The sequence below is a fragment of the Anabrus simplex genome, chromosome 2, assembly GCF_040414725.1.
Source record: "Anabrus simplex isolate iqAnaSimp1 chromosome 2, ASM4041472v1, whole genome shotgun sequence".
Classification (NCBI taxonomy): domain Eukaryota; kingdom Metazoa; phylum Arthropoda; class Insecta; order Orthoptera; family Tettigoniidae; genus Anabrus; species Anabrus simplex.
The window spans coordinates 943,128,542-943,142,566 of record NC_090266.1 but is presented as its reverse complement, the minus strand read 5'-3'; the positions used below and the strand labels follow the sequence as shown (position 1 = coordinate 943,142,566).

Below are 14,025 nucleotides of genomic sequence, written 5' to 3'. Positions count from 1 at the left end.
GGTGAGTTTAAATCTAGTAAATACCCTTCTATAGCTCAGAAAAGCCACTCCGATCAGTGTGGAGTCCATATTATATTCCTCTCTCATAACCACAACAAACATTCGAGTCAAAGAGATAAAATTACAGTCTCGCCGGAAAGAATGGCCCTCCATGTTCACAACTGAGGGTTCTGCCCTCTCTAGTACAACCTTGGAAATAGTTAAGTCAATCAATGATAAGCCGCAAGAGGCCTTTAGCAATAATAGAAAAGTGACTTTATGAAACAGCCATTCAAACATGGCTCACGTGCAATCCGAAAAGGCGAAAATTCTCTATATCTCGAAACTTCGTTAACTCCAAATAAAATTCAGCTCCCGAGGTGTTTCGAGATATCGAGGTTCGATTGTAGTTTGTTGTCACTCTAACCGATTATAGTTTAACCTTGAAACGTCAGGGTAACATGCTTGAATATCAGAAGAAGGCGACGAAAACTGCGGTCTCACAAAAGTGAGGGAATCTTTGAATAACAATAATAATAATAATAATAATTTTTACGGGGATTTCCGTGGTCCGGAGATAGATAGAAGCATGTGGGTTGAATGGCTGCACAAAGCATGAACCAAAGTTTAAAATTTGTGAACCCTATCTACTGAAAATTTTGTTGTCTTTGTTTTCTTATGATTCTACAGGAATAACGAATGTTTAACAGGTCAGAAGAAACAGAAGGAGCTTAGAAGCTCAGAAAATTTATATAGGGGAGCTCGTAAGCTTCGAACATTGACAATAGGGGAGACCGTCAGCTCAGATAATTTACAATAGGGGAGCTCGTCAGCTTAGAAAATGTACACTTTTGGGGAGGAGAACTCCCATTTCTAATCAGTCAAAGACTTCCGACCCCTTGGTCTTATAAATGTTCACTTTGTAAGGATAGGCTAGCCTGATCATATCTCGGAATACACAATTCAGAGAAAGAGGCCGTAGCTTCTAGAACAAAGTCACATACCACGGGTCTCGAACATTGGAGCTCAATTTTACAGTTACGTTTACAAACGCCCTTATTTGGGTCAGTAGACTACATTGACTGATGATAGAAATTTCCGCCAAAGATAGTGCCCGGAGATCAGCAGAAAATCTTGCGGTGCTCTGAACAATCGGCAGTGGCAGTGGTTAGTACAAATAACAGTCCACAATTACGTAGATAGTGTTTAAATAAATTTACTCGGCAATGGTCGTTCTCCACTTCTTACAAGCTGCAGTAAAACAAGGTGGTGGTTCAGTAATATTTTGGAAGGACAGTACAAGGAGTCATCGTATACCTTTCAAAATTAAAAATACCTTCTCTACCCTTATCTTATGGGTGAGCCACACTCGAAAAAGGATCGAAAGATCCAGAAGTAAAGAGAGGCCGAAGCCCACACTACACGGCCATGAAACACTAAGAATATATATCCAAATGTACACTGGAAAGTCTCAGAACCGGACATGAGAAATGGAGGCTGAATCACATAAGCACTCCAAGATAAAGTCCAATAAGCACCTAACGGGACATATGGCCCGATGACGCAGCGTCTAAGGATACTGACTAAGGAAATTAAATTTAAAATGCCGGAAAGAGGTAGACGAATTAGAAAATTAGAAAACTTGGTCACTCAAAAATGAAAACATAAGAAGGGAAACGATGGTATACACTCATGCATCCTTACATTTTACAAAATCTCCATTAGGGGAGATATTTTGAAGTCGATAGACTGCCTAGAGAAACTTACATTAAATTAAAGTAAAAAAAGAAAGCCCTACATTAGAATATTTAAAAGCACTGGACGACCTAACCGTTACATTTTAAGGGGGAACGCTGGAATCTTCTCTATCTTCACACTCAGGAAGTTCACATAGTTAAAATTGTGTCATACTTTAGTTATTCCGCCTTCTTACCCCAGCCCCCACACCAGCATCTCCAGAGGAGATCTCCTCAATCCTCAGTCACGTAGAACACTCAAATATATACTGCAGCAAGACACTTGGTTCAGAAAACTCACAGCTTTTATAGGGGGCTGGCAGATAGTTCCAGAACAAGTTATGTATTATCATTTTGATTGGCAGATTAAATTTTGATATCAAGCCGCTTGATAGGCGAATTAATTTAATGACAGTGATGATAACTCCTACATATATAATAAACAACTGAATGTGGATTAAGTTACTAAGCCTTCCAACATAAGATAGCACTAGGCAATTGATGCTAGGGACATTGGTCCCAAGTGGTAAAACTTCTAAGATATAAGTTAGTTCAGTCAGATCAGGTGGCAATTTAAACTAAAGGAAAGGCCTTACTCATGGTACAATAATAATAATAATAATAATAATAATAATAGTAATAATAATAATAATAATAATAATAATAATAATAATAATAATAATAAAGTACCACGAACGTAGGTAGATGAGGATGGAGGCTTTCCGCTTAATTATTTTATTATTTAAATGCCCTTATACAGAGTGTCCTTGAAGAAGGTTCCAGTATTTACAGGGGAGGCAGCACTCAACAAACGAAGAAAAAATGTCCTATAAACATTGGTCGCAAAGCCAATATCTTCGGAGTTATGGTGCGCTACCACTACTATCAATGATCATCATGTCTTCGATCCACTCTTCACAACATGTGGTCGATTTGACCGCGATCGATTGCAATGGAGCCTTCTACCGTATATTACTGCTGTTATACAACAAAACATACGCCATTTGAGTACACCTGGTGAAACTACCCTCTCTGACTGCGAGAGCAATACGGCCTGTAACATGCAGTGGAATGCTGTGTTTCGTTTTTGCTTGATACAATACAAATGCACACACACGATGTACTGCATCAATTGTCTACGTACAGTGGTTTCGCATTTGTTTCGTGACAAAGTGCTCGGAGTGCAAGATATGCCCCTCCTACATAATAAGACCATATCACGACACGCTAGTAGATTTATGACCAATGTATATCTAGGAATGCATTGCATACGGCCCTCCGTAAATTATTGAACCATCGTGATCATTGATAGTAGTGGTAGCGGACCATAACTCCGAAGATATTTGGATTGCGATCAATGTTTACAAGACCTTTCCTCCTTCGCTTGTTGTGTTCTGTCTTCTCTGTAAACAATGGAACCTTTTTCAAGGACACTCTTTATATTGATGTTCCTCTTCAGTTTTTCCATTATTAAGTTCTAATTTTGCATAAATATGGTGAATATTTCTATTGAGTGCAGATCAATACTGTACGTAATACGTTTTCACATCTGTTTTGTATTCTCAGCGGTGACAGTGGGGTTCAAGTCTATACTGATGTTAGACTAGAAATAAGGTTGTACCAGAACTAAAGCAACCAGCCGTTACCCAGTGATCGATAGATAGACAAATAGCTGTTAAAATTATATGAATAGAAGATTCGAAGCATTCGAACTTTCCATTCAAATTCTGCAACTTAGACTATGTTTGCGCCGGGATGAGTAGCTCAGACGGTTGAGGCGCTGGCCTACTGACCCCAACTTGACAGGTTCGATCCTGGTTCAGTCCAGCGGTATTTGAAGGTGCTCAAATATGCCAGCCTCGTGTCGGTAGAATTACTGGCACGTAAAAGAACTCCTGCGGGACAAAATTCCGGCACCTCGGCGTCTCCGAAAACCGTAAGAGTAGTTAGTGGGACGTAAAGCAAAAAACATTAAAACTATGTTTGCGAGTATGTAAGCAACATAAAATCTGATTGTCTCACCTGAACAAGTCGACTAACCAAGAAACCAGCCCCAAATTTCTGGATCGGTTATCAGAAGCCCACAGTAAAATGAGTCAAAAATTTCGTATGAAGTCTCAAGCCAGGTCCCAACCGTAACTGAATCAACAGTTTTCGTGTTCTATGACCTACCGATCTTCACAACCAAACAAGTTAAGATATCATTAGTAAATCAAGTTTAAGTAGGTGGATATTAAGTCATGGTCACGGTTCGCCGTTATCCTAAAGTTAGTTTAATTAATCCAGAAAATATCGGTCTGGGTTACCATCTAATGAATTCTAGGACACAATTGAACATTTAAGAAAAAAGGTTTACATCACCTCCACAGCGGCGACGGTGACGAACTGGTGTACGTTTTACACGTAAATGTTTCACTCTTACTACAGTAAAATACCGCGATAGTACGTTATTACAGGTTCCGTCAATCTTAGTTTCAACTAATTAGAAACGCCGCCGGGCTGAGCGGCTCAGACGGTTGAGGCGCTGGCCTTCTGACCCCAACTTGGCAGGTTCGATCCTGGCTCAGTCCGCTGGTATTTGAAGGTGCTCAGATACGTCAGCCTTGTGTCGGTAGATTTACTGGCACGTAAAAGAACTCCTGTGGGACTATTTTCCCGCACCTCGGCGTCTCCGAAAATCGTCAAAGTAGTTAGGGTGACGTAAAAACGAATAACATTAATTAGAAACGTATAAACTATTGCAGGAATAATAATGAATCTGATTACCAGAGGATATTAAACATTCTCTATATCCTGTTTATCAGAGACCGAAAGCAATCCAGACGTGGGAAGCGTAGTTTGTTTATCGGAACATTGAGTTACAAATGGCTAGCGCCCACGGTATTTGTACACGGATGCAATGCAGGTTGCGTTAAAAAGTGATTGATACTTTACGATTTACACAAATTATACAACATGTCATCTTATTATAAACTTACTCTACTGTATGGAGCTGACGACTTGATCCCTGGCCAGACAATGGAGTGGAGGTCTTTGACGGAGGAGCAGAGGCAGGAAAGAGATTTCTACTTTCGGCCCGAAAACATTAGTTCGGTAAATTTCCGCGAATGGAATCCAAACATAGGCCTATATAAGATGCAACAACGATTGCGCCCAGGTTTATCATATTTTACTCATATAAATCCGCAACAATCTTCTAAAATCCCCTTGATACAAAATAAATTTTTTAAATGTTATTTGTTAATTTTACACAGTCCTCTCCGTTACGGGCTATTGTGACTATTAGCCTTCTATAATCCCTTCGAAAGTACAAGGCCTCTCAATTATAGTCTATGCTACATCAATGAATTTATTGCAATAATAATAATAATAATAATAATAATAATAATAATAATAATCATAATAATAATAATAATAATAATAACAATAATAATTTATTAAGCTCTTCCCAGTTATTTCTGGGGTCGCTGGAACCATCCAGGATCATTTTTGGTTTGTAGGAGTTTTTAAGGCCTGATATCCTGACATCGCGTGATTTTGAGGTAAAACACCTTTTTTTCTATTTATTTTATGTCGCACCGACACAGATATGTCTTATGGCAACGAAGGGATCGGAAAGGCCTAGGAGAGGGAAGGAAGCGGCCTTGGCCTTAATTAAGCTACAGCCCCAGCATTTGCCTGGGGTGAAAATGAGGGAACCACGGAAAACCATTTTCAGGGCTGCCGACAGTGGGGTACGAACCCACTATCTCCCGAATGCAAGCTCACAGCCGCGCGCCCTTAACCGCACGACCAACTTGCCCGGTAGGTAAAAAATCAACCCAGGAACAACTAACATTCGAACCTCAGACTTCCGGGTCGGAAACCACCAGCTAAGCTGCTGCGATAATCATGTCCCAGTATTATTATGTGAATAATAATAATAATAATAATAATAATAATAATAATAATAATAATAATAATAATAATAATAATAATAATAATAATAATAATAATAATAATAATAATAATAATAATAATAATAATAATAATAATAATAATAATAATAATAATTGTACCGTCTGGTACATCTCCACGCCGCTAATTCGAACTTTGCGCCAGTTGAAACTCCTCTACTGGAGGAAGCCTGAACTTTATCTACCGGGTTAATTCTCAAGTTTCTCAAAAGATGTCCCTACTAGTAAATTTTGAAGCGTTCTGAACTGTGTCGTTTTCGATGCATTTTTGTTTTCTCTGTAGCAAGAAGTGCGAACATTCTCTTCTAGATGGCACCTCTTATGAACTACAATTGTGCACTCTAGTGCGAAGTGTAGGAACCATTTTTTTGAAGAAATTTAGTATTTATAAGTTTGTTCTTTATTAAATTTCTTTCTGCCATTGTTTAAGTTGGCAACGTTAACCCTTTCTTTCCGCCAGTTTTGAAATTGGCCAATCATAAATTTCTGTAATTAATTTTCCACCAATCCTGGTTTTCTTCTTCAGTTTTGACATGTAATCTTTTGGCCGTCCAATAAAAAGCTTGTGGGCGGGTGTTCTTATTCTTGAAATGTCTCGAATGTTCCACGAGGGTATATAATACTGCTGATTTTTGGGTCTCTGGGCCACTTCAGTAACATCTATCATAGTGTAAATTATGTAGCAGGGGGCGGGAAGCGCCTCTTTCGTCGGGCAGCAGTTCTTCAACAAGGTAATGGCCTTTTAATAACTTATTTTCTTGCTAGCTCAGCAGTTTAACTCTCGGGGCAGGTTCGATACCTTTTACCATGTAACTTTCCTCTAAAATGTAAAAGACACTTGGTATTGATTCTATTTCTTTAAACTACATATTGGGATAGAGAGTGCTTAACCGTCTCGAGCTCCCACTCCTATTGCTTTGAGGTGAACTTATTTTCAGAACCGTTTCTTCCCTTCCTAATGTAATATAATTTTTTTTTTATATAAGTCACCTCTGTAGTATGGGATTAGCCCTTGCATAAGCGGCCTAGAGCCGAATAGGTTTTAATAAAGTATATTCGGAGTGCCAGTTACGCCTCCACTCAAGTTTGTATTTTGGGGCCTTGTAATTTTCCTGTTTATTTACTAAATCGGCCTCTGTAGGTTGGGTATTTTGACCCCTGTGTTTATGTCCTTAGAGGACAGCCTGAAGGTGGAATTTGGTGTGGCCTTTGATAGGCTGGAACTTTGAGAGCGGGTTGCTCTTCCAAAAAAAATTTGTTTCTGTGTGCCTCGAGGAGGCTTTTACTATGTAATTTGGAGCAAGTGCTCTTGAGCATGACTGGGGTCTTCTGCCCCTTGGTTGAATCTTGTATACGGGTAAAGTTGGGCTTATAGCTCAAGAATTGTGTGTCTGGCTCTCGGAGCCCAAATCCTGTAACTACTGTAATTGTACATTCTCGATTTGTTGCTAGGCTACTAAGTACCTGTTATATTTGTTATTTCTTGATCTTGAAAAGAAAATATAACCTTTTTAAATTTTAAATTAACTTTAATTTCGTAGATTGAGTCCTATTCATCCCAGCACCTTCTTTCACCTCTAACTACCACGGATAACTCCGTAACAATAATAATAATAGTAGTAGTAGTAGGTTCTTAAAAAATATGAAACTGAATTACAAAAATAAAGTATGCTACGTCTAAGACGAAAATAAATAAAAGCTTTCACACAAAGTCCAGTGGTTAAACGGTATTTTAATTTACTACTAAGCACGTGCATTTCCTTACTGGCACAACACACAATGTCGATTTCACACGGTATGGTGAAACAGAACTATGTACATTACACAGGTTGCAGTATTTTTCCAGGACGAGCTTACAGACACAGTGCGCTCAAACCATATTTTTGTCGAGGTCTGTATGAGATATTGCTCGCCACGAGCCAATGGCATGTCCTCTACCTATATGCAACCCAACACATTCCAGTTCCCCGCACTCCGCTGTACTAGCAGGGATCTTCTCGTGAGCTATGTACATCGGCCTGTATCATTTTAGTTCTCCTCTAGCAACTACCCCTTTTTCTATTCTTGGTGTAATGGGACAATGTATTCATCGGAACCATACTTACGTTCTGAGGGATGTCAGCAATAGGCTTTTACTAACTTGTAATGTAATTCATGAGAATTTCATCCTATGAGAGGGCCGATGACCTGGATGTTAGGTCCCTTTAAACAATCATCACCATCATCATCATCCTATGAGATATGTTACATGGAGAGAGATTCAATTTAGTAACAAACTAAATGTCGTTATTTGCTTTCTAGATGATGGTCCACCACCTGTACCACAATCTGCCGATGGATTTCTCAACTTCACAGCCATACACCGAGAACACAGTGGGTGGTATAAGTGCACGAGTGGAGAATTCAGTTCCATTGGATACTTCCTCAATGTCCGATGTAAGTTCGATCACATACAATTTCACTTTCAATTTTATACTCTACCGTACGTTGTAATATTATTAAGTGAGGAGACTGGATGTTGCTCTGAGTAGGATCAGCAGACAGTGAAATTCATCAAGTTTAACACACTAGCAGTCAATTCGTAGGTAATATGACTCCTGTAATGATCCGGCTGGCTTCAGTCGACAAACAGTTCAGTATAGAGGGGTCAGGGGATTAAATATTCGTACGCTTTCCTTCTCTCCCCTTGAGAGTATATTTTGTTACTTTTATTGCTGTTGCTTCATGTCAGTACTTGACAGATCGCGGTCAAGAGGCCTGTGTACACTCAACCACACAAAAATTGGCCGGCAGGGAAAATATCAAAGTCATTGCATTAAAGCAGTACGGTACTGATGGTTGTATATTATTATTATTATTATTATTATTATTGAAAATTTGGCAGTCGAATCAGCACACAACTTTTGGTTCACAACTGATTTTCAGACTCACTAGTGATGGACCTTAGAATGTAAGCCTACATATTTGCGTGAAGTTTGTTAGCTGTCCCGTGTATTTGTGCTAATAATTTCATGTGGATATTTCTAGCCGAGTACAGCCCTTGTAAGGCAGACCCTCCGATGAGGGTGGGTGGCACCTGCCATGTGTAGGTAACTACATGTTATTGTGGAGGAGGATAGTGCTATGTGTGGTGTGTGAGTTGCAGGGATGTTGAGGACAGCACAAACACCCAGCCCCGGGGTCATTGGAATTAATCAATGAAAGTTAAAATCCACGACTCGGCCGGGAATCGAACCTGGGACCCTCTGAACCGAAGGCCAGTACGCTGAGCATTCAGCCAACGAGTCGGACAGTATTAGTGCTGATGTACGGGTAAGCATTCATGATTCATTTATTTGAGTTAGCTTTGGGAAGAAAGTAGTCATGTCCTTTACATACGGAATTATTGAAAAATTCACTTATAATTTATTTTGAAAATCATGGAAAATAATACTTAATATGGCCAACAGTGAAACTTGGGCACGCTGCTTTTCTCGCTCATGTTCTCAAGTCCCAGTCACCCGTCTTACATTTGAAGCCGAGGTGGGAACCTGGACCGATTTTATATAATGCTGCTAATCCAACCCACGGATCACAACAGCGACTAAAAATGTTTTCTTCTTATTAAAAATATAGGATATAAACACTATATTATACTGATGATCGTAACGAATATAGGCCTTATTTTACAGTTATTTTTAAGAGTTTTCCTGAACTCTAGTATATGACGTGAAAATCGCTTTGTAGCCAATAGAGTAAAATTCAAATCACCTTACTATCTGCCTGTTACCTGTGAAATTTCTTCCGTCAATGTTAAATACCCACTACAACAAAATATATACTACGTATAGAATAGCCAATGTTGAACTGAAAAAGCATGAATTTAATATACCTTAATTCTTGACTGATGATAGAAAATTCCGCCGAAAATTGTGCCAGGAAATCAGCAGAAAATCTAGCTGTGCTCTGTACAATCGGCAGTGGCAGTGGTTAGTACAAGTAACAGTCCATAATTAAGTAGAAAATGTTTAAAGAAATCTACTCGGCTATGGTTTTCTCCACTTCTTATCAGCTTCAGTGAAACAAGGTGGAGGCTTAGTGATATTTTGGAAGGACAATACATGGAGTCATCGTATGCCTTTCTTCGTCATTTTGGGCAACCAAAGACTCCTCGAACCCTTTCGGTACATTATCCCAGGTATTTCGGAGAACAATTTAACTTTATGTGCGATGACTCACGCTTCATATTCATTACGCCAATCTCACCAGAGTCGGGTAGGCACCTTGTTCAACAATCATCGTCCCTCTTGAATATGCTTGGGGTTGATCAAATCAAGTGAATTTTGACGTCCTCGTTGACCAGATTATCTGTTGGATCTACATAGAATCGCCATTCAAAAAACAAAGGACAAGTTGCACCAACAGTGGCTTGTCGAGCAAGTGGATAATATATTAAGATAGGAACAGGGCTCTGCCACTGCATGATGACCATTTTCCAGGAATTAATGGTGCTGAGGCTGGCATTATTAATGTAAACTAAGAGACTAACACTCTTGAACGGACATTCGTTCATTTATCTACTGGTGAGAAACAAGTACTGTGGTGCTCCTACATGTGCAGCTCAGGCCCACTTTCGAATTAAATATCATGAAATACTCAGTGTACAGGTGATACCAAACATTTCTATCTTCGTAGATGTATCACGGTCGAACAGAAACGAATTTATTTATTTCGGCCAAACAAACTAAACAAACTAAAAATAGTTCTTGATTTCATGCATTATTTGTAATGCCCTGCGTAAATTTTGATCCAGAATTCAAAGCAATGGAAAATGTTCCTGTAATTATTAGTATATAAACAGAATTTTAGGCATAGCGAATTTTTTATACATTTATTAGTCAGTATGATGTGTTTAACTTCCGAGTGACGTACATTCTCCGCCTCTGTGGTGTAGTGGTTAGTGTTATTGGCTGCCACCCCTGGAGGTCCGGGCTCGATTCCCGGCTCTGTCACGAAAGTTGAAACGTGGTACGAGGGCTGGAACGGGGTCCACTCAGCCTCGGGAGGTAAACTGAGTAGAGGTGGGTTCGATTCCCACCTGAGCCATCCTGGAAGTGGTTTTCCATGGTTTCCCACTTCTCCTCCAGGCAAATGCCGGGATGGTACCTAACTTAAGGACACGGCCGCTTCCTTCCCTCTTCCTTGTCTATCCCTTCCAATCTTCCCATCCCCCCGCAGGGCCCCTGTTCAGCATGTCAGGTGAGGCCGCCTGGGCGAGGTACTGGTCATCCTCCCCAGTTGTATCCCCTGACTCAGTGTCTGAAGCTCCAGAACACTGCCCTTGAGGCGGTAGAGGTGGGATCCTTCGCTGAGTCTGAGGGAAAAACCTACCCTGGAGGGTAAACAGATTAAGACAGGGTGACGTACATAACGTAATAGGCCTATGTAAATAAATAAATAAATAAACAAATAATCCTCGTGTACCGCTTTTCCCCACATCATGGTGTGGTCGTGGGTTTGAGTAGTGTCTCACACGTGGATTTGAGCCTGTTTACGGCCGGATGAATTTCCTGACGTCAATCCTATATGGAAGGATGTATTCAGTAGTGAGTGTCTCTATGGTGGTTGGTAGTGTGGTGCGTAGTGTGAATATGAAGAGTGTATTGGAACGAACAAACACACACACACACACACACACACACACACACCCAGTCCCCGAGTTGAAGGAATTGACCAGAAGAGATTAAATTCCCCAAACTAGTCGGAAATAAAACCCGGGACAGTCTGAACCGAAGGTCTCAATGCTGACAATTCAGCCAAGGATTCGGAATAAATAAATAAATAAATAAATAAATAAATAAATAAATAAATAAATAAATAAATAAATGATTAGTAACTGTTAACTCTAGGCTCACAATTCACTAAAGGTGTGTGACAACGACGGGTCTTAGTAAGTCTAGAATTATTTTCATTTATTTGTTCGAAATTATCTTCTGTCATGTATCCCGCCCGATCAATCAGGAATTCTTATTCATTTTTTCCTCCAACTGAAACACACTTCGGAAGGCTTAAGCTTCTCGTTTTTCATGGTCGATTTTATTCTCTATCTGATAACTGCATATTTCGAGTTGCTGACCTATGCAGTGCGGTCAGTTAGTCGCTGGTTTTCTCTTCCCATGACAGCGGATTTGATTGCAGCTGAAGTCCGTAACATTTGAAGGCATTTTGAGGGCGACAACTCCATTCCGTTGGTTCCAGCACTCCAATGAACACCTCCAAGATAAAATTCCAACAACTCGAAGTCTTCAAAATCTATAGTAATTTATTGAAGTGACATTAAACAATTTTTATTATTATCAACCCCGTGGAGGGTTGCTGATCATTCTCTTAGTCGGAGGCTTTCATGTACATAGCAGACAACAAACTAGAATTTAAATATAACTGACTGTAGCAGGTAGTGGGAGCATCACATACATCATTATCACTTGGAAGAGAATATACATTACGATCTAATGCTAAATAGAATACCATTTCTGAAAGGTTTGTCCTGAAGCTAAATTAAATCATCTAATTAAACGCTACGATATAGAGAACAATATCGGCTTGAGAGGCGGTTCTTCTTCTTCTTCTTTTTCAGTTACTGTTCCCACAACATGATGGAGTGGCGGATGCCATGTCGCACGTATGGACTTGGTCCAGGTTTTCAATCCTTGCAGGTGGCAAGCCTATGTAGATGGATCTATTCTACTGTGTATGCAGAGTGGTGTCTCCGAGCTAGAGAAATTAGCCAGACAGGGTGAAAGTCCCCGGACCGGCCACCAAGCCTATAATTCAGCCAAGGATACGGGCTATATTAGCTGAAGATATTGATTATTATTACTGCCGTATGAACTTGGGTGTTGAAGTACAAGTAAACTCGTGTCCTCATACCGACGCGTTACAGCTCTTTTCAGGTGACCTGCATGTACCATTTCAACCACATACCAGCGCTCCTACCTGGTGAGGTGGCTGTGCGGTTAGGGATGCGCCGCTGTAAGCTTGCATCCGGGAGGTGGTGGGTTCGAACCCCACTGTCAGCAGCCCTGAAGATGGTTTTCAGTACTTTCCCATTTACACGCCAGGCAGGTGCTGGATGTACCTTAATTAAGGCCTAGGCCGCTTCTTTCCCATTCGTAGGCCTTTCCTCTCCTATCGTCGTCATAAGACCTACCTGTATCGGTGCGACATAAAGCAAATTCTAAAAAAAGAACAGCCCTCCTGCCATTCTTAAATTTCTGGCTGAACCCGAAATCGAACCCGGGTCCCCCGAGGACGGCAGCTAATAGTGCTAACCATTACGCTACGAATTTCGTACGAAGGTGGACACTTTTGACTTGATGCCATCTGAGGTGACCTACGTGCCAATTCAGAAGTTCTATTGTGGCTAACAGGTCGCACTACTGCAGTCAGGGTTCCTCGTTGCCATTTTATTTTTAACTCATTTTGGCGAAGGCGGGAAAGGAAAATGCTACGGGCTTTACGTCGCACCGACACAGATAGGTCTTATGGCGACGATGGGATAGGAAAGGCCTAGGAGTTGGAAGGAAGCGGCCGTGGCCTTAATTAAGGTACAGCCCCAGCATTTACCTGGCGTGAAAATGGGAAACCACGGAAAACCATCTTCAGGGCTGCCGATAGTGGGATTCGAACCTACTATCTCCCGGATGCAGAAAGGAAAATGGGAAATCACGGAAAACTATCTTCAGCTCTGCAGACAGTGGGGTTCGAAAACACAATCTCCCGAATGCAAGCTAACAGATCCACGCTTCAAACCGCATAGTCAACTCGCTGGTCCGTTGCGAAACTGGAACTTTATGTAGACAAAGAAAAATGCCGAGATAATTTAGGCGCCTGAACACCACAGGTGTATGTCACGATTCTTTCACATAATGACGTGAAAGACGCGGCATACACAGGAGTTTCATGTCTTCAGACATTCAACCGAGGTCGACCTTATCGCCGATCATGGCCACAAAGTAAGTCACTGGACTTCAGCCACCGGTGTCAAATGTTCAGATGTTTGAATCCCTGTTTAACAGTGTATCTCTGCAATCTGCCCTCATTAGGTTCTTTAAGAACTTAAGAGCTTTTTAAAGCATAGCCTCGACGGTTTCTATTTCAACAGTTCATAGAATTTGAGATTATTATCCGTCTGCAAAACTGCTTTTAGAGCAATATGTAAGATTTGCAAGATTACATTACTACATATCATCATCGTTAGCCTATTATGGAAATATTAATGAGAGAAGATGATACTACATAGGCTAAATAATACCGAGCTAGTTGGCTGTGCAGTTCGCGCGTGTAGCTGTTAGGTTGCATTCAGGAGATTTCGG

General features: G+C 40.5%; 1 protein-coding gene across 1 annotated transcript in view; it reads left to right on the top strand.

Moving 5' to 3' along the window:
* Positions 1–14,025, top strand: part of LOC136863747 (MAM domain-containing glycosylphosphatidylinositol anchor protein 1) — a 141,681-nt gene that overhangs the window by 72,693 nt on the left and 54,963 nt on the right. The window contains exon 5 of the mRNA XM_068226064.1: positions 7,973–8,107. Within this exon, the coding sequence (XP_068082165.1) occupies positions 7,973–8,107 (135 nt within the window). The remainder of the gene's footprint in view (positions 1–7,972; positions 8,108–14,025) is intronic.